Source organism: Oncorhynchus mykiss, chromosome 15 (genome assembly GCF_057628025.1).
Source record: "Oncorhynchus mykiss isolate SJ-2025 chromosome 15, ASM5762802v1, whole genome shotgun sequence".
NCBI classification, from domain to species: Eukaryota; Metazoa; Chordata; class Actinopteri; order Salmoniformes; family Salmonidae; genus Oncorhynchus; species Oncorhynchus mykiss.
The window spans coordinates 20,363,974-20,387,500 of record NC_143036.1 but is presented as its reverse complement, the minus strand read 5'-3'; the positions used below and the strand labels follow the sequence as shown (position 1 = coordinate 20,387,500).

Below are 23,527 nucleotides of genomic sequence, written 5' to 3'. Positions count from 1 at the left end.
CTCCTTTCTCTCTCTCTTTCTCTCCTTTCTCTCTCTCTGTCTCTCCTTTCTCTCGCTAAATCTCTCTCCTTTCTCTCTCTCTCTCCTTTCTCTCTCTCTCTCTCCTCTCTCTCTCTCTCTCTCTCTCTCTCCTCTCTCTCTCTCTCTCCTCTCTCTCTCCTTTCTCTCTCTCTCTCTCTCTCCTTTCTCTCTCTCTCTCTCTCTCCTTTCTCTCTCTCTCTCCTTTCTCGCTCTCTCTCTCTCCTTTCTCTCTCTCTCTCCTTTCTCTCTCTCTCTCTCTCTCCTTTCTCTCTCTCTCTCCTTTCTCGCTCTCTCTCTCTCCTTTCTCTCTCTCTCTCCTTTCTCTCTCTCTATATCTCCTTTCTCTCTATATCTCCTTTCTCTCTCTCTCTCCTCTTGCTCTCTCCTCTTTGAGTGTCTCCTCTATGGGGTAATTGACCTAAAACAGTCATTATACTCGGGTGTGTTGTGCTAGGCTGTACTAGTTCAGGGTGTTAATGACACTCCTTTCCTCTCGTCTGTAGCCTCTGAACTACACGGATGCCCAGAGGAGTGAGATGGCCCACTCCCTGCTCTACAGCGCACCTGTGGACCCAGCCAACTGGGTGGGCCTCCGCAAGTTCTCCCCCCTACTGGAGAACCTGAGGGTGAGTGGAGGAGAGACGCTGCACTGGGATCCTGACTACACACACACACATACAGTACACATAGAGGATAGCCTGTCTTTCTCACGTATACCTTCACCTACTGTAATTATGTTACATTATACACTAATATCATCTCCCGGTCATCCCTTCCAGTGTTCGAATGACATTTAACTCTTGGGGGTATCCTTGTAAACAGTGGGTTAGACCTATACTGGAGAATATGTTTATGTCATTCACACTTACACTGTCATTTGAACCCTGTCCCCTTTATCTGCCCTATCTCCATCTCCAACCAGAACAACCTGTTGATACTGGCCCTGCTGGCATTCGAGGTGACCATCTACCGTCACCAGGACCTGTACCGCATGAGTAACAACCTCACCACCCCCGTCACCAGAACCATCTTCCATGACATCACCCGGCAACACCTCGACGACGGCATCCTCAACTGTGCCAAGTACTTCATCAACTACTTCTTCTACAAGTTCGGCCTGGAGGTATGATGTCATTGCAAAGTGTCCATGTTTTGTCCTTGTGCGATAGTTGGAATATTTACAAGAATATCTTTGTTTTGAAATATCGGTATACCGTTATGGATCCACATCCATACCGGTAACGATATTTGGATACAGTGCTAAATGAAATTACTTTAAATTAGTTCTACAAATTCAACTACTTCACTGTCAGTAGTTTTGTCCTAGTTTGGTTGAGTATGAAACCATCAGAAGAGAGACCATTAAAATCACCTAGAATTCATTTGTGATCATTCTAAGGTAAAGCTCTAATCATTAAACATAGTTAGAACTTTATTTACTCAGATACTGCCATACTGTCAAAAATGTGAAAAATATTACGAAATGATATTTTGACCATATCGCCCAGCCCTAAGTTTCCTACATGACGGAGACATAACTCTTACTTCCGAACTCCATCTTCGTGCTTCCTACCCCGTAACCCTCTGTAGACCCAATATAAAAGTCCCTTGAGACTAAAGCTTCCTAAACATTAACTATTGTCATTGTTATTGTAAGACATGCTTCCTGTTAGCGGTGAACGTGATTGGCCAGAGGATGGACTTCTACGCCATGCTCCATGCCTTCGGCCTGATCGCGGTCATCTACCGCCGGCGGCGAAAGGCCATTGCTGAGATCTGGCCCAAGTACAGCTGCTTCCTGGCCTGCATGCTCACCTTCCAGTACTTTGTCTGCATCGGCTTCCCACCGGCCGCCTGCAAAGGTGGGTGGAGCAACAGAAAGATATCAAACACATCCTTTTGTATTGCATTGTATTATATTGTATGTGGGGACATTTACCTCTATGGCCGGACCTGCTGCGTCCATTTTGTTTCATTTAATGTCTCTCCTCGATAGTTAGAATACATGTGTCAAATTTAGTACATAATCTTGCACAGGTCATAACAGACTGTATAATAATAGTGTTTAAATGGATCCGTTCCCTCTCCTCGTTTTCCCAGACTACCCATGGAGGTTCCCCTCATCCTCCACAGACTCCAACGTCATCAAGTGGCTCTATTTCCCTGACTTCCACACCAAGCCCAACCCCCTGTTCCTGCTCTGTGAGAACAGCCTTTATTTACTGAGCGTTTGCCATTGGGATTGTTGCTACTGGGACTGGGACTGGGACTGGGACTGGGACTGGGGCTGGGGCTGGGACTGGGATTGACTTGAAATAAGTGTGTTTTTCTTCATCCTCCTGTTTTCTGTTCCTCCTGTTCCTCCTCCTCCTCCTGTCCTCTCCCGCAGATGACTTCATGCTGCTGCTGTGTGCCTCACTGCAGAGGCAGGTGTTTGAGGAGGAGAACGAGGCTGCCGTGCGCCTCTTGGCCGGGGACAACGTGGAGATCTGCAGGGACCTGGACGCCGCCTCCTTCAGTCAGCACAACCCCGTCCCTGACTTCATCCACTGCAGGTAGTCTATGTGAAACACAGTACCAGCCAGGCCCAGGTCTGGTGCACAGGCTGTGCCTGATCAGGTATCGAACCCGTGGCTCGAGAAAGAGTTAGCCTTATGTACTAAAGTCCATGTGTTTTTCTCAGAGTGCCAGCACGAGTCGTTTGGTCTTAGGCAAGTTATTCCATTCACTGTCAAGTTATTCCATCTCTCTAAGTCCCTGTCCAAAGTGTTTATTATAAAGTCCCTATAGACACTTTCCTTGGGTTCCCATTGTTTTGACATGTGAAGTGAGTTAAGTGAGCACATTGCCAAACACCTGTGTTTTCCTTCCGCTCTCACCTCTCTTTCCCTCACTCTTTCCTGATATCAGATAACTCAGGGATGTTAAAACAAGTCTTTAACCGTGTCCTGTGAGTGATTCGAACAAGGGGGAAACGTTCTTTAAAACAGCTGGCCCTTTGGAACAGTCAGCATGAGGTCGTATCAGAAATGCAGTCAAAGTCTCTGACATCACTGCTCCTCCAGTTCACATACATATACTTGTAAAAACAACAGGAACTGGTGACAAGTAGTGATGACAATGTGTCAACAAAGTTGTAATATTGAAATGAATGAAAATATTGTGTTGCAGGATAAAATATACAATGTATCTCTGCTCATCTCTGTATGGATAAATAAAAGCTTGTATTTGTACATCTATTGTTCCAGAATATATTTTTGTTGAATGTTAGCTTTGCATGCTTTCCCCATAGTCTGGTTCAAAACCCAATTTCAAATTTGATGATTTGAATGACAGATTCCGAACAAATGACTTTTGCTTTGAATGTTGTCATTCCCTCACTTCAATAAGTTTTTATTCATGAATTTCCCTCTTTCAGATCCTACCTGGACATGCTGAAGGTGATCATGTTCAGCTACCTCTTCTGGTTCGTGCTCACCATCATCTTCATCACGGGCACCACGCGCATCTCCATCTTCTGTATGGGCTACCTGGTGGCCTGCTTCTACTTCTTGCTCTTCGGGGGCGACCTGCTGCTCAAGCCAATCAAAAGTATCCTGCACTACTGGGACTTCCTGATTGCCTACAACGTGTTTGTGATCACCATGAAGAACATACTCTCGGTAAGTGTTGGCAACACTAGATACAGTGTTATTGAATACTGGGATTACTGGGAATTCGGAAACTCAGTTTGGGCAGCCATCTTGGCATCAAACGTTGTAGTAAGACAACGAGATTGTAGTTAGAATGCAACATTTACAAAAGTTGTTATTGTGGGTTTTTGGAGCCAAACGGGAAGATAGTTTGCCGAAGTCAGGCTCTGGGCGCAGTATGGTGACACATACCTGCCTTACAATTGAAAAAAAAGTCTAAAGAGCAATGCTACTCCAAATGAAAACAAAACAGTCCTGCTGTCCTGAAAAATGGGTCAGGATTCAATCCGATCTCACTTGATCAACAATTAGGCTTTTTAAGGCAATGTCCCCGCGTTTGCAGAGATTGCGTTAACGGTAAATACTGCAGACGAATTGGGGACATATCGGATTAGTTCAGCCGGCTGGCCAGATAGGACAAGTTCAGCTGATCAGACCTCTGCAACAGCATACAGTAATCTAGATGTTGGTGTGTGTTTGGCTGCCGCTGTGTCCTGTTTTAGCTGACTGGTTTGTCCTCTCGGTCCTCAGATACTAGCCTGTGGGTACATAAAAGTCCTGGTCACCGATCACTGTTGGCTCATTCAGCTCTTCAGCCTGGCCTGCACTATAAAGGGATATTCTAAACGTAAGTGACCCTATTACCAATGTAAAGCAGCGTGCCTTTGGAAACTCACTTTCTTCGTGTTGATATGTGACAAATATGTAACTCACTTCACATTTATTAAACATTATTCAGTTACATTTTCAGAAATGCTTGATGATGACTCCATTAGAAGGGGTTGGGGACTGTACTGTATAATTTCAGTTGACAAGTTTTATTTGACTTTCTTCTAAATATAAAGAATCAAAAAATGGAATTAATAAATATTTGATTATTAATATTTTTTTAAATCCTTGCAGCTGAGCAGCACAGCCACAAGCAGTGTGAGTTGCCTAGCGACGAGGCAGGCATCATCTGGGATAGCATCTGTTTTGCCTTCCTGTTGCTACAGCGACGTGTTTTCATGAGCTACTACTTCCTGCACGTGGTCGCCGACATCCGCTCCTCACAGATCCTGGCCTCCAGGTAAATTGTACTGTTTGGTTTAACCGCGTCTACTATCCAGCTCTCTCTCAATGGAGCCTGGGGATAAGGTTTACTTTAATTCACTTTACTTTCACAAGGACCATCAAATTTTATTTTTTATAGAAAATCAATGTTGACTGTTTATTCAGTCAATGTATTTGTCAATTTATATGAAAAGTATTGTGTTTGTTGTGTTAGAGGGGCTGAGCTGTTCCAGGCGACCATAGTGAAAGCTGTCAAAGCCCGGATCGAAGTGGAGAAGAAGTCTATGGACCTGCTGAAGAGACAGTGAGCGCATTTTCTACACAGATATAATAGACACACATTACACATATGACGTACACACAGAAATATAATATGCACTAAAGCCATAGACTGTTCTCTCTGCCTCTGTATGGCAAGCGGTACCGGAGCAACAAGTCTGACACCAACAGGCTCCTGAAAAGCTGCTATCCCCAAGCCACAAGACTGCTAAATAGCTAACAAAATGTCTACACAGACTACCTCCATTGACCCTTCTATTTAATTTTGGCGCTGACTCACAGGTCTCCACACACACACACACACACACACACACACACACACACACACACACACACACACACACACACACACACACACACACACACACACACACACACACACACACACACTTACTGGCTTTACAAACACACACTCACATACTCATCGTATATGCTGCTGCTACTCTGTATATCATATATCCTGATGCTTAGTCACTTTACCCTTATACATACAGTATCTACCACTCCAGTATCCCTACACATTGTAAATATGGTATTGGCACTGACCCTGGAACTGACCCTGTATATAGCTTACTTACTTTCTCATTTTCTTCTTATTTCTATTTCTTGTTTGTTTTTATGGTACTTTACTTTATAGTACTATACTGTATATTGATATTGATTACTGCATTGGGAAAGCACTTGGGAAATTTGGGAAAGAGCTTGCAAGGAAGGCATTATAATTTGTTCTTAACTGACTTGCCTAGTTAAATAAAGGTAAAAAAATAAAATGTTAGGGAACCAAAAGTATTTGGACAAATTCACTTAATGGGTATTAAAGTAGTCCAAAGTTTAGTATTTTGTTCCCATATTCTTAGCACGCAATGACTACATCAAGCTTGTGAATGGATACGTTTATTGTTTGTTTTGGTTGTGTTTCAGATTATTTTGTGCCCAATAGAAATGAATGGTAAATAATGTATTGTGTCATTTTGGAGTCACTTTTATTGTAAATTAGAATAGAATATGTTTCTAAACACTTCTACATTAATGTGGATGCTGCTATACATCCCCACACATCCTGATCCTTATTAAATCCCCACACATCCTGACACCAAGCCAAACACTAACCCCTATTACATCCCCACACAGCCTGACACCAAGCCAAACACTAACCCCTATTACATCCCCACACATCCTGACACCAAGCCAAACACTAACCCCTATTACATCCCCACACATCCTGACACCAAGCCAAACACTAACCCCTATTCTATCCACACACGTCCTGACACCAAGCCAAACACTAACCCCTATTACATCCCCACACATCCTGACACCAAGCCAAACACTAACCCCTATTACATCTCCACACATCCTGACACCAAGCCAAACACTAACCCCTATTACATCCCCACACAGCCTGACACCAAGCCAAACACTAACCCCTATTACATCCCCACACATCCTGACACCAAGCCAAACACTAACCCCTATTACATCTCCACACATCCTGACACCAAGCCAAACACTAACCCCTATTACATCCCCACACATCCTGACACCAAGCCAAACACTAACCCCTATTACATCCCCACACATCCTGACACCAAGCCAAACACTAACCCCTATTACATCCCCACACATCCTGACACCAAGCCAAACACTAACCCCTATTACATCCCCACACATCCTGACACCAAGCCAAACACTAACCCCTATTACATCCCCCCTCGGGCCTTATTGCTTAAATATACAGTGGTCAGAGACTATTGGTCATTTGTGAACGTTTCTATCTCTGTGTCCAATCAGAATGGACCGCATCAAGAGTCGGCAGCAGAAGTTCAAGAGAGGCAAGGAGAGGATGTTGAGCTTGGTGCAGGAAAGCGGAGACGCCAAGGATGAGGAGGAGGAGGATGAAGGTGGGACAGCAAGTGGGCTTTAAGTAACGAGTGCACTGACAGCCATGTTTGGATGATCTTCTATGTAGGCCTATACTGTTTTGCATTGATTGAATGATAAGTCTGTTTGAAGACACTCACCACAGTCCCACAACAATTACATATACAGACACATTCCATTCACATCATCAAGTACTTTGAAAGCAAGAAAAAAAAGTTGTTTTTCAGATAAAGAAAATACTGACAAAGAGAAGAGCAGGGGGAAGACAAAGAAGCAGTGGTGGAGGCCGTGGGTGGACCATGCATCCAGTGAGTGAACTTTGACCTTTCTATTTCAATATTCCAATATTCCAATTCAACAAGATACTGTGACTGTAGTTACATGTAAATAAATTAGGAAACACTCTTAGAAAAAGGGTTCCAAAAGGGTTCTCCGGCTGTCCCCATAGGATAAAACTTTTTTGTTCCAGATTGAACCATTTTTGGTTCCACGTAGAACCCTTTGTGGAAATGGTCTTACATGGAACCCAAAAGGGTTCTATCTGGAACCAAAAATGGTTCTTCCAAGGGTTCTCTTATGGAAAAAGCCTAAGAATGATTTTAGGTTGTAGAAAGCTCCTTTTTTTCTAAGAGTGCATGAATTCGTTATTGACACAAGATTAATACCATATCTGATTTCTCTTTGTCTTTACATTCATATATGTGTGTACAATGTAATACACGGGTGGACTAGTGTAAGTAGGTAACCTTTAACCTTGTCTTTCACTCCCTTCTCAGTGGTGAGAAGTGGTAACTATTACCTGTTTGAGACTGACAGTGAAGAAGAGGGGGAAGAGGAGGATAAAAAGGAGGAAGAGCCACCCAAGAAGTCTGCATTTCAGGTACTCAAACATAGGAAATGACCCCTTTACCATTGTCCTGCATTGAGAATATAGAATTTTGTCCAGCGAAACCAGTTGGACTGTTTTTGATTTGATCTGTATCGGTTACGTAAAAGGGACTGCTTGCTTCTATTTCTGTTTGGACCGATTTCTAATGTGTAATTGTTCTTACAACAGACAAGTAACAAGTCGTTCTTTTGCTAATTCTCTGATTTTGTTTGTTCTTTCGGCACTTAACATCTTTCTTTCTTTTTAAGTACTAACTGCTAACATCCTTTGTCGTGATTTCTGTTTATTTGACCTTTATTTGCGACAAATGTTATGTTCTCTAACTCTCACCCCTGCTTTGTCCTCCCTTTGTAGAGAGCAATCCGAAAGTTTGCCTCTGCCTCGTTGGCTTTACCAAAGTGTATCATTAAGCTGCCCAAAACTGCTCTGCAGTATATAATGAGGGCAGCCAAGGTACTCTCACTACTAGGTCTCCATCTTGTATTTCCCTTGTGTATGCTGTGTGTATACTCTTTCCCCCTTGAGCACTCCAGTCCAAGCCACTTTCTCACGACGTTACACGCATTTTCCACTCTCACTCCAAAACATCACCACGATGTCAATAAAGTTCTATTCAAAGACCACAGCCCCGCTCCATTTCACAAGATGCTGCTGAGTCATGACAAAATGGCCACCGCTGATGATGCATGGAAATGCAGTGAACTGTTGCTTTGGGAGAGAGATATGCATGTGTGGTGGTGGCTTTTCTTCCAGGGTAATTCTCTGTAGGGATTGGTCTGTGTCTCAAGCAGGTTTGGGGTCAATTTCAGTCTGTAAACTGAAATGTACTGAACTAAAATGGAACTGACCCCAACCCTGGTCTCAAACTAGTAATTGTTGGTGGTGTTCATCTTGAGGGGTGCTTTATTCCATTGTAAATCCATTTTTTGTCCTGTTGACATAAACACATGCCCTTACATTCCATTTCATTGGATCAAAACACCCCCTAAAACTGTATTGTGTACTTTGTCAATGGCTATTGCTTTTACCTGTGAGTTACTGGTTGGTTGACTAGATTATTTTCTCTTTGGCTGCCTAATGCTGACATTTCCTACACTCATCTCAACTATTTTGTTTTGAGTGTGTGAACTTAATTTGAGTCCCATTGCTTTTGATTAAACACTTGCTCACCAATGGCAAGTTTGTCAACATGAACCAGACGCGCTAAGATCAAATCTCTTAACGGTTGTTCAGTATATGGCAGGGTGGGTGTCACAATTAAGCAGCCAAACATCCTTTCAACAGAATCTCTGGACACATTGTGTTTGATCACCAGTCCATAAGTGCGGCTGTTAACGTTTTCTCCCCACAGTTTGTGTACCATGCCTGGATCACCGACTCCAAGACGGCTATGAAGGAGCGCAGCAAGGAGAAACGCCGCTTCTGGAAGAAATACACTGAAGGGAGCAGCAGCAAGCCAAGGACAGAAGACCTGAGGGAAGGTATGGAGGAGGACCCAAGTTCTCATTCAAAGCAGATGACTTAGGCTTTCAGTCTCCTCCGTTTCCAACCTTAGCCTGGTTTAACCAGACTGAACATTGTGCAAATGTCAAACATTGGTGAGTGCAGCATTCAGTTTGGTTTAACCAGGCAAATCCAACCCAGTGTAGGATATTTAATATGCTAGCAGCGTCACGTCTACTCCTGCTCCCTCTCTCCAGTGCTCAATGTTGCCAGTTTACTCATTATTACTCACACCTGCCACCATCGTTACGCGCACCTGCGCCTCATGAGACTCACCTGGACCCCATCACCTTCTTGATGACCTCCCCTATATACTGTATGTCACTCACTTCGGTTCTTTTCCCAGGCACTATTGATTATGTTCCTGTGTTTTATGTCGGTACGCTACTCATGTTTCTTGTTTTGTTTAATTTATTATTCCATTCACTCCCTGTACTTGCTTCCCGACTCCTAGCTTACACGTTACAGAATAACACCTCCTTTAACAGTAGTGAATTGGACACACCTGAGTGTTGTTAATGTCTCTAGGACGGTCTCTGCCACCCACTGGTGACAGGTGGAACCATGACAAGCAGTTCCTCTGGGAAACAAGCCCCTGCCTCCCAATGTTTCCCATCGTCTCGCGCCATCTGTCTGTCCATCACTTGTTGTGTTACAGTAAACTCTGTAACACAAGGTACTATCTAGAATCTTAAAGGGTTCTTCGGCTGTCCCCATAGTAGAACGATTTGATGAACCCTTTTTGGTTCCAGGTAGAACTCTTTTGGGTTCCATGTAGATGTTCTGCTGTACTTGGAACCCAAAAGTGTCCTATCTGCGACCAAAAAGGGTTCTCATATGGGGGCAGCCGAAAGAATATTCTGGAACCTTTTTTTCTTAAAGTGTACGTTTCACCCCCTGAGTATTTCTCTCAGCCTCCGTGACGGGATGTTATAGGCTCTAGACTACTCATGAATGGGCATTTTGTGCCCCTTTTTTGCATTGTTCAAGAGCACCTACTTAACGATTTACTGAAGCCTTAACGGGAGCCATGCTGTGTCCAGTCCACAGTTCCGCCAAATCTTCCCCCTTCTACCCTCCCTCCCTCCTTCCCACAGCCCAGCTCCAACTCCAACTCATGTCAAGGCCAAGGCATTCCTGGGTCTGAAATATAGGATGCCATGTTGAATTAGATATGGTCAATTCATCCCATGTGACGGCTGGACTGACTGTGAATGTGGCTGGAATACAGTACGGTCTCTCAGTTTAGCCAAATCGTTTTACATGAGGTCTGGGAGGGGACAACAATGTATTGGATAGGCTATTTAGATAGAGAACAACTTGTTCGGCAACAAAAAAGTACCCTTTCAATGGGTTGTCAATGGAGCGTCCTTTGTTTGGAAAGGTACTTTTGGGTTGCACCTTTGTGACTTTACAGCAAGGGATATGTTTATTTAAAAAAATGTTATGAATTTGTTGAAACATTCTATTTTCAATCTCTTTTCTATCCAGCTATTCATGTTACTGTTGAAGTGGAGGATCAAAAGGAGATGGAGGAGAAGAAAGATGGACCAGGTAGGTGCCATTCAAACCAGGGTTGGGATAAATTGTATTTCATTTCAGTCACTTTCAGGATGTGGAATTGAAAATTCAAAAGGCACTCGCACATCTGAGCTAACTTTTGTGCAGGTGCATGGAAACAGTTGGATAAGATGAGGAAGAAGGAACCCGCACACTGCTCTAGATAGTATCACTGATCTTTAAAAAGCTTTAAGTATCGTCCTTACGACCTTCGTCAGAGCTTTTGTGAGTTTCTTTTTAAAATAGCACCCTTATGTAGACCTAGCCCCACCCACACCCGTTCCACGCATCTAAAGGGGTTGCAGGTGAAGGGGAAAAAAATAAGTGCTACCAAATATAACAATATGCATTTCAGAAATATTCAAATAAAGTGTGTACATAAAACGCATTAAACACGTCTGTAAAACCACAATGAGTACATTGACCTACCAAGCAAGTTTTCATAAATCATTGTGTACAGTGTAAGAAAAACGTCTGACTAATCTGACATAAGGGCATAATTCATGATCAAATTTACAACATAACATACATAGGCATTTCATCATTAAGACCTTTAGGAAATAGTGTCTGGAAGGTGAAAATCCCAAAACATTCTCTTTTACTCAGAGTATTATTCATATCACCCTGTCTGACATCTTAACTTTCTCTATGCCACAAAATCTAAAGGTAGAAATGGATGTGGAATTGGAAATGGAATTTCAGTTTACTTCCTGGGTTAGGTTCCTTGACCCCAACCCTGTTTGAAAAGTTAACCCAACCCATAACACATGGCCCTCTGCATCAATGAAGTTACAGTTGTACTGTAAGTCACAAAGAATAAAGACTGATGTGGATTTGGCTATTAAAAGATGTGTGTTGTCTTCCTCCCCATCCACAGACAACATCCTGAAGCGAGTCTTCAACATCGTCAAATTCTCCTGGGTGTTGTTCCTGGCCATGTTGGACAGTTTCACAGCCTGGATCAATTCGATGTGTCAGGAACACCTGGACATCTCCACCGTGCTGCGCATTGAGCGCTGCATGCTCACTCACGAGGTCAAAAAGGTAAGGTCACGGCCAGGGGGTGTAGACTATTCTGAGTATGTATTTTGTGATGCTTATTGTACTATAAGGCATATTACCTGATACCTCAGGTGGACAGTTCAATGAGAATCCAGCTGAAGATTGTCTGTGAATACATGTCTCTTCCTAGTAACAAAATCATTTGGTCCCACTTAACATTGCATAATTATTTACCATTTCATACTGTTTAGAACCATGATATTTATAGTACCTATTTCTGGGAATAGCATAGTAATAACATTGGAATTGCCTATTTCCAATCTTATTACATTGTTATTACAGGCTACGCAATATGAAGTTGGTGTAGGGCAAACAATTCTAACAGCCATTCTTGGTTGTAATGTTCCAGGGGAACAAGCCTTCGCGGGAGAGCATCCACGTGTACTACCGCAAGCAGATGTGCAAGGCTGCGTCCATTGAGTCTGGCCTGGAGAGAACCGAGGAGGATACGTGCCAGGACTGCATCCCCCACAAGGCCGAGCGGCAGAGCTGTGCCTATCTGGAGAGCCAAGACCCTATGGTGTCTCATGACAGTCTGTCCAGGTAAGGGAATTGAGGAAAATAATTTTTTTATTACAGTTATATTACTACTTAATTATGTAATTATTGTTACTTTTTATTACATTTTTTACTTTTGTTTATTTAGTAAATATTTTCTTAACTCTATTTCTTGAACTGCATTGTTGGTTAAGGGCTTGTAAGTAAGCATTTCACTGCAATGTTGTATTTGGCGCATGTGACAAATAAAATTTGATTTGATTATTCATACTCATTGATTTGATTATTGGTACTCATAAGAAATGATGAGATTGATTCACCTCTTGTCATCATTAAAGTACATCAAGCAGAGGGAATCCTTTTCAATTTGATAGCTGGTGATGGCTGAGGAATCAGCAGACAAGGTTTTTCAGCTGCTTCTTGATACTCCAAGGATATTATAGTAAACACACACTGCTTACTGTCATTCAGTTATAATACTCAAAACATCAAGGGAGACTATATAATATAATCCAAACAGACTACAGAATCAGGTGCAAGATATTGCCTGTTTTTGAAAGATGTCATGCTGTGCAGATGACAGTTGGTCAGATTGGAATGTTGAGGCCTCCCGAGTGGCGCAGAGAGCTGTACCACTAGAGATTCTGGGTTCGAGTCCAGGCTCTGTCGCAGCTGGCCGCGACCGGGAGACCCATGGGGCTGCGCACAATTGGCCCAGCGTCGTCCGGGTTAGGGGGGGGGTTGGCCGGCAGGGATGTCCTTGTCTCATCGCGCACTAGCGACTTCTATGGCGGGCCGGGCTTAGTGCACGCTGACACGGTCGCCAGGTGCACGGTGTTTCCTCCGACACATTGGTGCGGCTGGCTTCCGGGTTAAGTGCGCATTGTCAAGAAGCAGTGCGGCTTAGCTGGATTGATATCCAGAGGATGCTATCGGCAATCGAGATTCGCCTCTCACGAGTCTGTACGGGAGATGCAGCAATGAGACAAGACTGTAACTACCAATTGGATACCACGACATTTGGGAGAAAAAAGATTGGAATGTTGTGGGTGGAACAGATAATTGAACGATTTATTTGCATTCCATCCATGTGTAATAAAACCCAAGCCTTGCTCAAGTTATCCCATCTCAGCATGGACACCATTACGTGATAAACACTTACATTACATTACCATTTGACAGAACAATTATTCAATATTCAGTGGTTATGTTTTGGTGTTGTGTTGATATCACGCTGCTTGTTGGTACACACATTGTCTGTTTTAGTCATAGTTTGTTATTTATTTGAGACTGAAGAGTGCCAGGCTCCCGGTATGTGATGGAGTGTTTATGAAGGGTTTAAAACCAGCCTGGCAGCTTGAAACTGCACAGCTCTGTTCTGGGTGCACTAGTGCCCACGGGGAATTCTGTTCTCTGTCTAGACTCTGGCCTGACGCACACACTCACGCACACTCACACACACTCACTCACACTCACTCACACTCACTCACAGGCACCCTGACATACACACAGGCAAGCAGACAGACACAGACATGAAGGCGTACACAGATAGAAACACATATACCCAGAGGTGCAGGCGCACACACACTGTATGAGTTTATGCATGGTCCATAGTCTGTTTAGACCATTCCACAAACTCCATCTGTCTGTGTGGGTTTCTCCAGTGCGTACACAGAGAACACCCTGCTCTGCTCCTGTCATTCCACACTGGACCACATTGATATGGGTCCTGACAGCATCCAGATGCCCAGGACCAGCGAGCGTGCCCATCCTAAACTCTGCAAGATGGAAGGCCTAGACCTAGAGTCCACCTCCTCAACCGACAGCAGAGACAGCCAGGCCAGGTAAGAAACTACAAACACACAACTTCTACTTCTCTCCTCTCATCCCTCACTCTCTACACTTCTCTCCCTTCATCCTTCACTCTACACTTCTGCCCCATCAACCGTCAGTCTTCTCTTCCCTCACCCCACATCTCTTCTTGTCTCTTTCCTGATCCCTCACTCGCTTCTCTTTCCCCCCTTCACTGACTGTAGACAATGAGGCATCTTTGTCACTTTGTCTTTTGTTGGCCTATTTACCATTTGTGTCACTAACCGTGATGTATTACCTTGATCCAAAAAGCTAGTGGTACTAGTGTGTCTCATATGGGTAAACCACTGTAAACCTCATCTCTGTTTGAAGATCATTTCTCAGGACCACTCTCTTCCTCTCTCTGAATCCAAGGCTTAGATTGTTGGCAAGTCATATTCTTGTCATCAAATCCACTTCCTGGCTACAGGACTATAGTGTTAAAGCTGCCCTTTTCTCTTAGCACTGTTCAAACATGTCATCTGTGACTGTAGTGTAAACTGTAAAGAGCTTTATTGTCTGTTAGTCAGTGCAGGTGTCAGATTATATTGAGAATAAGGAGAGAAAAAGGGGGAGTAGACATGAGGTGGGTGATTGTGTAGTGCTGTGGGCGGTTACCATGGTGACTCCCTGATTCAGTGCTGACGGACAGCCTTTGTATCCAGTGTGTAAGTCTGTCACAAACTCTCTCTCTCTCTCTCTCTCTCTCTCTCTCTCTCTCTCTCTCTCCTCTCACTGCTGAACAAACACTATTTCTGTGTCATTTCATTATCTTGAGTAAATTAGGTTATACAATGAATAGTTCCTGTTGTGGATGCTGATTGGCTGATACCTTGTTCCACATTTATTTCATGATAAATCATGGCAAATACATGTATTACTGTTCTATCTGAATTATCACTACACATCCATACACATACTTCCACTGTACTTCCTCTCTATGGCCATCCAGGCCATTCATAAACCTCTTACAAAAGGTAAACACAGATGAGTTCCAGAACATAACCGCTCCATTATCTTGCCTCTCTCTCCCCACTAGTGAGCACACCCAGTGCACAGCCACCTGCTCCTGCCAGGGGACCACCAACCCCATCAAAGAGACAGGAGAGGAGCCAGGCCAGGACCTCCAGGACCCCCACTCCTCCTACACTGAGACCCCATCCACCTCCACCTCCATGGGGCTGTACTTTGACCATGAGGGGAGTCTTCTCTCCAGGTCTAGGGGAATGGACTGGGACAGCCGGGACAGGGTTCTAGAGACCGAACCTGCAGGGTGGGGGAGGGGACCGTGCTACGCCCACCACAGTGAGCTCCAGCTCTACCAGGCAGATCTCTCCGGTAACACCCCCACAGACACAGACATCCCCCCCTCATACAGCAGAGCCACGGGCCTGGACAGGGAGGAGGCCGAGCAGGTCTCATCCAGTAGGACCCATCATGAGAACAGGCTAGTTGTGGTGACGCCTGACGAGAAGTCCGATTTTCTGTCGGGCGTCACGAGCACCACGTTTCCCTCGCTCACCCACGAGCTGACCGCCAGCGATCTGCTACGCAATAGGTATTGTTTTTAGTCACAGCTAGTCTTGTGTTGCCAATTGCATTACCAAATATTTTTAATCGCTCGGCTATCAGAAAGCCGGAAATCGAGGTTCAGATTAGTTTGTTTATTTGACAATTCCAAAGTATTTCGTTTTTTAGAGTCCACCTTGATAGACCCTCGCTCCCTTTTTCTCTCTCTCCATCAGGATGTTCTACGACGAGGAGCTGGAAGACTCTGAGCGTTTCTACGGCAACCAGCCGGCGCTGCTCCAGCTGCTCTATGCTCTCTACAACATGCTGGTGGCCCACTCAGAGATGGTGTGTTTCCTGGTCATCATCCTCAACCACATGATCTCAGCGTCCGTGGCCACGCTCGTTCTGCCCATCCTCATCTTCCTCTGGGCCATGCTGTCTGTCCCAAGGCCCAGCAAACGCTTCTGGATGACCGCCATCGTCTACACCGAGGTATTAACACAGAAGCACTTAGTCAGGTTCTTATCAATGTAAATCTGCCCGTACTCCTTGTCCCATGCAGTATTAAAGGGATAGGTCACCCAAATGAATTAGGATGAACAATACCTTTAATATTATAAATTGCACATTTTCATAAATAGATTTGTTTTATCCAGCTATGAAAATGCAATTATTGTTCAGGCTGGAAATAATGCTCTTTTATGATATAAACTCAATTCCACTACACGGTACTCAATTAATAGTGTTTATAGAGACATGTTATGAGTCATGCATCTATATATTTTTAAGGGTTTCCCCTATCTCACTATACCACCAGGTCACCATCGTGATCAAGTACTTCTTCCAGTTTGGTTTCTTCCCCTTCAACCAAAACATTGAGCTGGACATGTCCAAACCCTTCCACCCTCCCAACATCATCGGTGTGGAGAAGAAGGAGGGATACGTGCACTATGACCTGGTTCAGCTGCTAGCTCTGTTCTTCCACAGATCTATTCTCAAGGTGCCCACTAAGTCTTTAGCTACATGGTTATTCCTTTCAGGAAGTTCACTTTTTTCAAAAATAAATATAACTTTTAAAAAGTGGACCACCCCTTTAACTACATTGTTAATTGTTACTTATTACCTGTATTGATACATGGTTATATTTAGCACACTGGTGTAATAACCATTCTATTCCTTGCTCTTAACCTCCAGTGTCATGGGCTGTGGGACAAGGATGACCCCAGGGGAGGAGGGGGAGAAACCCCTAAGCAGCACCACCCTGACAGGGAGAAGAGGTCCAGCTCCAGGCGTGTGGAGAAGCAGGCCTCGGTGGGCAGTAGCTCCCTGCTGGAATCGGTACGCGCCCGCTTCCCCCGCCGCTTCTACTCCCTGTCCACCTCCACCCAGCTGCGCCGCAAGAGCTCCAGCGCCGCTTCCCACCTCTCCCAGCGCACCCTGCGCTCTGCCCACTCCAGAGGAGGTGAGGTCACACTGGCTCCTAAGTGCTGAATAATAACTCTCTTATTGGGCTCGTTTGGGGGAAGTGTCTAGACTTTTAATGATGTCATTTGTGAGGCCCATGTCTTCCAAACCTCACCAAACCTAGTCACTCCACAGACAGCGTGAGCTCAAGGCAGAGCCTACGGAGAGGGGACAGTGTGAGGAGTGTCCAGCAGAGGAGCAAGAGGGAGAAGATCCTGGACAAACTCAGAGAGCAGCTCATCAAAGCCAAGAGCTTCATTGTCAAGAAGTAGGTGGTCTGGATGTCATGTTTGAATATCGACTTGAAGGTACCATATTACACTTTTATTCAGCTACTAACTGACAATATTCAGTCACTTTTCAGGATATTAAATTGGTAATAAAAACAACATTGTCTGTTCATAAAGTATTTAGTTTACCTTGTTTACGTGACCAGATAATTGTTTTGTAAATCTTTGTTCATTCTCCGTTAAGAACCCTGGAGATCTACATTCCCATCCGTCAGTTCTTCTACAACCTGATCCACCCAGAGTACAGTGCTGTGACAGACGTCTATGTGCTCATGTTCCTGGCCGACACTGTTGACTTTATCATCATCGTCTTCGGCTTCTGGGCTTTTGGGGTAAGTTTGATATATACCGGGCCTTCGGAAAGTATTCAGTTACGTTACTGCCTTATTCTAAAATGGATTAAATACATAAAAAATCATCAGCAATCTATACACAATGCCACATAATGACGAAGCGAAAACAGATTTTTAGATTAAAAAAAAAAATTGTAATAAATTAAAAACAAATACCTTATTTACATAAGTATTTAGACCCTTTGCTAGGAGACTCGAAATTGATCTCAAGTGTATCCTGTTTCCATTGATCATCCTGAAGATGTTTCTACAACTTGTTTGCAGTCCAGCTGTGGTAAATTCAATTGATTGGACATGATTTGGAAAGGCACCTGTCTATATAAGGTCCCACAGTTGACAGTGCATGTCAGAGCAAAAAAATAAGCAATGAGGTGCAAGGAATTGTCCGCATAGTGTCGAGACAGGATTTTGTCGAGGCACAGCTCTGGGGAATGGTACCAAAACATTTCTGCAGCATTGAAGGTCCCCAAGAACACAGTGGCCTCCATCATTCTTAAATGGAAGAAGTTTGGAACTATCAAGACTCTTCCTAGAGCTGGCCACCTGGCCAAACTAAGCAATCGGGGGAGAAGGTGACCAAGAACCTGATGTTCACTCTTTTTTTTTTTACACATTATATTCTCCCCAATTGGTAGTAGTTATAGTCTTGTCTCATCGCTGCAACTCCCGTACAGACTCAGGAGAGGCGAAGGTTGAGAGCTGCGCATCCTCCGAAACACGGACGACACTGGGCCAATTGTGCGCCGCCCCATGGACCTCCCTGGGCTCAAACCCAGAATCTCTGGTGGCACAGCAAGCACTGCGATGCAGTGCCTTAGACCACTGCGCCATCCGGGAGAACACCTGATGGTCACTCTTACAGAGCTCCAGAGTTCCTCTGTGGAGATGGGAGAACCTTCCAGAAGGACAACCATCTCTGCAGCACTCCACCAATCAGACCTTTATGGTAGAGTGGCCAGAAAGAAGCCACTCCTCAATAAAAGGCACATGACAGCCCACTTGGAGTTTTCCTAAAGGTACCTAAAGACTCTCCTACCATGAGAAACAAGATTCTCTGGTCTGATGAAACCAAGATTGAGCTCTTTGGCCATCTGGAGGAAACCTGGCACCATCCCTACAATGAAGCATGGTGGTGGCAGAATCATGCTGTGGGGATGTTTTTCAGCAACAGGGACTGAGACTAGTCAGGAATTGAGGCAAAGATGAACGTAGCAAAGTACAGAGAGATCCTTGATGAAAACCTGCTCCAGAGCGCTCAGGACCTCAGACTAGGGCCAAGGTTCACCTTCCAACAGGACAACGACCCTAAGCACACGGCCAAGACAACACAGGAGTGGCTTTTGGCCCAGCCAGAGCCCGGACATGAACCTGATCGAACATCTCTGGAGAGACCTGAAAATAGCTATGCAGCAACGCTCCCCATCCAACCTGACAGAGCTTGAGAGGATCTACAGAGAAGAATGGGAGAAACTCCGCAAAAACAGGTGTCATACTTGTAGCGTCATACCCAAGAAGACTCGAGGCTGTAATCGCTGCCAAAGGTGCAACAACAAAGTACTGAGTAAAGGATCTGAATACTTACATAAATGTGATATTTCAGGTTTTTATTTTTTATAAATTGATAACAACAATTTCTAAAAACCTGTTTTTTGCTTTGTTATTATGGGGTATTGTGTGTAGATTGATGAGGAAAAACAACAATTTAATCAATTTTTGAATAAGGATGTAACCTAACAAAATTTGGAAAAGGTCAAGGGGTCTGAATACTTTCTACTATAAACTGTTCTTATTCATTGTGTTTGTGATTGAAACCAAGTGCAATGAATTGAAATTTTCCCTAAATGGCCAAGAACACATTTGAACTTGAAACATTGGAGAAAACAAAAACCTTCCAAATGAATAACATGACTTCCTGTCTCTCATAGAAACACTCTGCCGCAGCTGACATCACTTCCTCCCTGTCGGAGGACCAGGTTCCCGAGGCCTTCCTGGTGATGGTACTGATCCAGTTTGGCACCATGATCATCGACCGAGCCCTCTACCTCCGCAAGACTGTCATGGGAAAAGTCATCTTCCAGGTCATCCTGGTGTTCGGTATCCACTTCTGGATGTTCTTCATCCTGCCTGGAGTCACAGAAAGGTATGAATGTGGAGAGATAACATTAACATTTAGTAATTTAGTCATATAGTCATAACCAGCTCCCTCTTTCTTTTAAATACTGTATATTGCTTACTAAATGGTTGCTTCATTAGTAAGTAACGCATAATTGTGAATGTTTTCAAGGTCCTTCAAAAGATTATCGTTAACATTGTTTCCATTTTAAACACCAGACGGTTCAGTAAGAACACAGTGGCCCAGCTGTGGTACTTTGTCAAGTGCATCTACTTTGGCCTGTCGGCCTATCAGATCCGGTGTGGCTACCCCACCCGTGTCCTGGGCAACTTTCTCACCAAGAGTTACAACTACCTCAACCTATTCCTCTTCCAAGGGTGAGTGCTCTGAAGAATAGTGTAACTACAATCACAAGACGACAGCATAATCAAGAATTGAATGAATTTATGAAAAAGGTATGAGACAAACTTAATCAGTGACGGCACATGCTCCCAATACCTGCCTGCCATAAGCTGGTTCATAACCTATATTGACTGTTGGTCCTAACATTACCCTAACATTGTCCTCAATATTCCTGATTTCCAGGTTCCGCCTGGTCCCGTTCCTGACAGAGCTGCGAGCGGTGATGGACTGGGTGTGGACGGACACCACTCTCAGCTTGTCCAGCTGGATCTGTGTAGAGGACATCTACGCTCACATCTTTGTTCTCAAGTGCTGGAGGATGTCAGAGAAGGTGAGGGACCACGGCCCGCTGTGTTAGTTCTCTAGGACCTCCCTATCCATCTCTGAATGAGGCTTAGAGGGGAAGAAGATAGTATGTTGTCAGAGAGGCTTTGTGGAAATGAGTTGCAGCAGGTTTGAGTTTTTTTCTTTTCTTGTATTATTTTATGATGTGAAGCACTTTGTTACTTACATTGAAAAGCACTATAAAAATAAAGGCACCAATTATGTAGGTTTGCCAAAAGTTAGAAAATGTTCATAAAAACTGTAACTAAACTTGATCATTTATTTCCCTGAACAATTTGTTATTTTCAGAGGCTTAATCCTGTATGTGTGTTGTTTACCAGAGGTACCCCCAGCCTCGCGGGCAGAAGAAGAAGAAGGTGGTGAAGTATGGGATGGGAGGTTTGATCGTCATGCTGCTCATCTGCATCGTTTGGTTCCCCCTGCTTTTCATGTCGCTGGTCAAGTCCGTGGCCGGGGTGGTCAACAAACCTCTGGACGTATCGGTCACCATCACCCTGGGAGGCTTTCAGGTATGAAAACTGTGTCAAAGGCAGGGTTTGGGGCAATTCCATTTATTTCTGTTTACCTAATGAATTGACTGAATTTAAATGGAATTGACACCCTGGTTGACAGTATCAGTTCTTTATTGCCATTTGTTAATTTTAGAATTTGACACATTACTATCTGATTTTAGTATCTTAACGTTGGTATCTCTTCCTTCAGCCCATCTTCACTATGAGTGCCCAGCAAAATCAACTGAAGGACATCAGCAAAGCAGATTTTTCAGACTTCATGAATTCATACAACTACATTCCGGTAAGAAAACCACCCATTTTAAAGCTTGCTTTCTGAATCTTCATTTTAGGCCAGATTTCTCAAGCTTTTCAAATATCTTTTGACGCTATAGGTTTGAATACTATTACATTCTGGTTTGAATATATTACTGTATATTACTATAATTAAGGCCTTTCTCCTCCCACTCACCAGGGACTTGCAAATGTAAGTATTGTGTGTTTTAATATTTCTATACTTCTATCCATGCAGTCAGCGATGCAGTTCTTGGAGGCATACACGTCAGAGGATGTGACTGTGGCGGAGCTAGAGGGTAGTTCCAATTCCTTGTGGACCATCAGCCCCCCCAGCAGGAAGAACCTTATGGATGTTCTCAGCAAGGAGGAATACTTCCCTGTCACCATGTCCTGGACCATCCAGAGGTAAGAGAACCAGGGCCCCTGTTCATTAGGCACCAAAAGGGAAGAAAACAGACTGAAACAGTCCAATAAGATAATCATTTTCATTAGCGTTGCAAAACGCTTTCAACTGTTTTCCGTTGCGTGCCCTGATGAACACTAACCTGGAGGAACCAATACTCGAATGCACACATGTATGAAAACATACTCACTTACTATCGGAGTGAGAACCAAACCTCTATTCAATCCGCATCATGGAAGTTCGACTTTACACAGTGATTTAAATTTATGGGCAATGTTCACGCTTTTGCGGAGGCGCCATTCACAGGAAACCGCTGCATATGTCGGCTCAATCGGAAATGACCTTTTACATTTCTATCGGGGAATCTGTAACGCTTCAGCTTTACAGACTGAATAGAGCCACAACACTCACACACTTCTTAGAAACTCAAAGGTGTTTTGAACTGTAACTTGGTCAAATAACTTAGTAACTACAGTGTTGTGTAGGTCCACATAGATTACATAGTACTTTAGAGACGTAAAATATCTGTTGGGATATCTGCCCATTTACGAGTGCACAAAGTAATATGTATGGGAAAGAATGTGTGGTGTACTATTTTTGACTTGCAAAATATCTACTGTCTGTAATTGGGATTTTTCTCTCTTCAACAGGAATCTTAGTCTTGGAGCCAAAGCTGAAGTTGCGACAGATAAACATGTAGCATACCTTGATATGACAACACGACAAGAGTTAGTAGATCTCCTGAATGGGACCAGAAACCAGGCTGTGTAAGTAGCCTGCCTATGCTAAGGGAAACAGACTATGACTTTTCAGGCTTAATTAAGCCTTCATAACCCCTTCATAAGGACTTTTATAGATGCTTGATAAATCATTCATAATTAAAGTGATGCTCCACAACTTTGTATAATTGGAGACAGCAGTTTTGAAAGTGGTGCTCACGAGCCAAAACGGGTCCCAGTTTGAATTGTGTACTACATCATCCATTTTTTTTTTTGTGCAAATTGTATGATATGTTACAAATCCAACTCGTACAATATGTTCTGTTTTGTTGAGATTAAGATCCCGGACTGCATCTTTAAATGTCCTGTCTCTTTCTCTCCCCTCCTCTCCAGGGTCATAGCACAAGTCTTCCCATGCTTCCTCAGAGCTCCCAGTGACTCCAATGCCAAACCTATAGAACAACTCCATAAAGGTAATGCACGAATCCTTAAACCTGGAATGACTTCATGTGGATAGAAACATTTAGACATTTACATCGTCCTGAAATGAACACTTGTGTTTGAACTGACGCATCGCCCTCTTATTACCGTTGATGTATTGTTTATGATATCTCCATTTCAGACAACGGCTACAAGAACATCCTGCTCGACCTGGAGAGAACCCACAACAGCAGTGGTGAGATCCAGGAGTGGTGGATCGTAGACCAGCCATCGGCGGGACAGATCCAGATGAGGGGTGCGGCGGTGGGGAAGAAGAGAGAGGCAGGCCTCCAGCTCTACGTGTTCAGTGACAAAGTCAGCCCGCCCAGTCTGGGCTTCCTGGCAGGATACGGGTGAGTGGAGGATATC

The 23,527-nt window shown here is 43.9% G+C and overlaps 1 protein-coding gene across 1 annotated transcript in view; it reads left to right on the top strand.

Moving 5' to 3' along the window:
* The window catches only part of LOC110490939 (piezo-type mechanosensitive ion channel component 2), a 159,616-nt gene that overhangs the window by 134,493 nt on the left and 1,596 nt on the right, over positions 1-23,527 (top strand). Inside the window, exons 19-50 of the mRNA XM_036944026.2 lie at positions 525-647; positions 944-1,144; positions 1,679-1,883; positions 2,122-2,223; positions 2,411-2,576; positions 3,440-3,683; positions 4,245-4,341; positions 4,617-4,782; positions 4,981-5,070; positions 6,837-6,946; positions 7,154-7,234; positions 7,703-7,806; positions 9,167-9,296; positions 10,810-10,872; positions 11,756-11,922; positions 12,290-12,483; positions 14,103-14,282; positions 15,329-15,847; positions 16,035-16,293; positions 16,619-16,801; positions 16,996-17,263; positions 17,401-17,533; positions 17,740-17,887; positions 19,834-20,048; positions 20,240-20,398; positions 20,607-20,754; positions 21,089-21,277; positions 21,471-21,563; positions 21,792-21,961; positions 22,610-22,726; positions 23,072-23,151; positions 23,301-23,511. Coding sequence (XP_036799921.1) covers positions 525-647; positions 944-1,144; positions 1,679-1,883; positions 2,122-2,223; positions 2,411-2,576; positions 3,440-3,683; positions 4,245-4,341; positions 4,617-4,782; positions 4,981-5,070; positions 6,837-6,946; positions 7,154-7,234; positions 7,703-7,806; positions 9,167-9,296; positions 10,810-10,872; positions 11,756-11,922; positions 12,290-12,483; positions 14,103-14,282; positions 15,329-15,847; positions 16,035-16,293; positions 16,619-16,801; positions 16,996-17,263; positions 17,401-17,533; positions 17,740-17,887; positions 19,834-20,048; positions 20,240-20,398; positions 20,607-20,754; positions 21,089-21,277; positions 21,471-21,563; positions 21,792-21,961; positions 22,610-22,726; positions 23,072-23,151; positions 23,301-23,511 — 5,315 coding nt within the window. The remainder of the gene's footprint in view (positions 1-524; positions 648-943; positions 1,145-1,678; positions 1,884-2,121; positions 2,224-2,410; positions 2,577-3,439; positions 3,684-4,244; positions 4,342-4,616; positions 4,783-4,980; positions 5,071-6,836; positions 6,947-7,153; positions 7,235-7,702; positions 7,807-9,166; positions 9,297-10,809; positions 10,873-11,755; positions 11,923-12,289; positions 12,484-14,102; positions 14,283-15,328; positions 15,848-16,034; positions 16,294-16,618; positions 16,802-16,995; positions 17,264-17,400; positions 17,534-17,739; positions 17,888-19,833; positions 20,049-20,239; positions 20,399-20,606; positions 20,755-21,088; positions 21,278-21,470; positions 21,564-21,791; positions 21,962-22,609; positions 22,727-23,071; positions 23,152-23,300; positions 23,512-23,527) is intronic.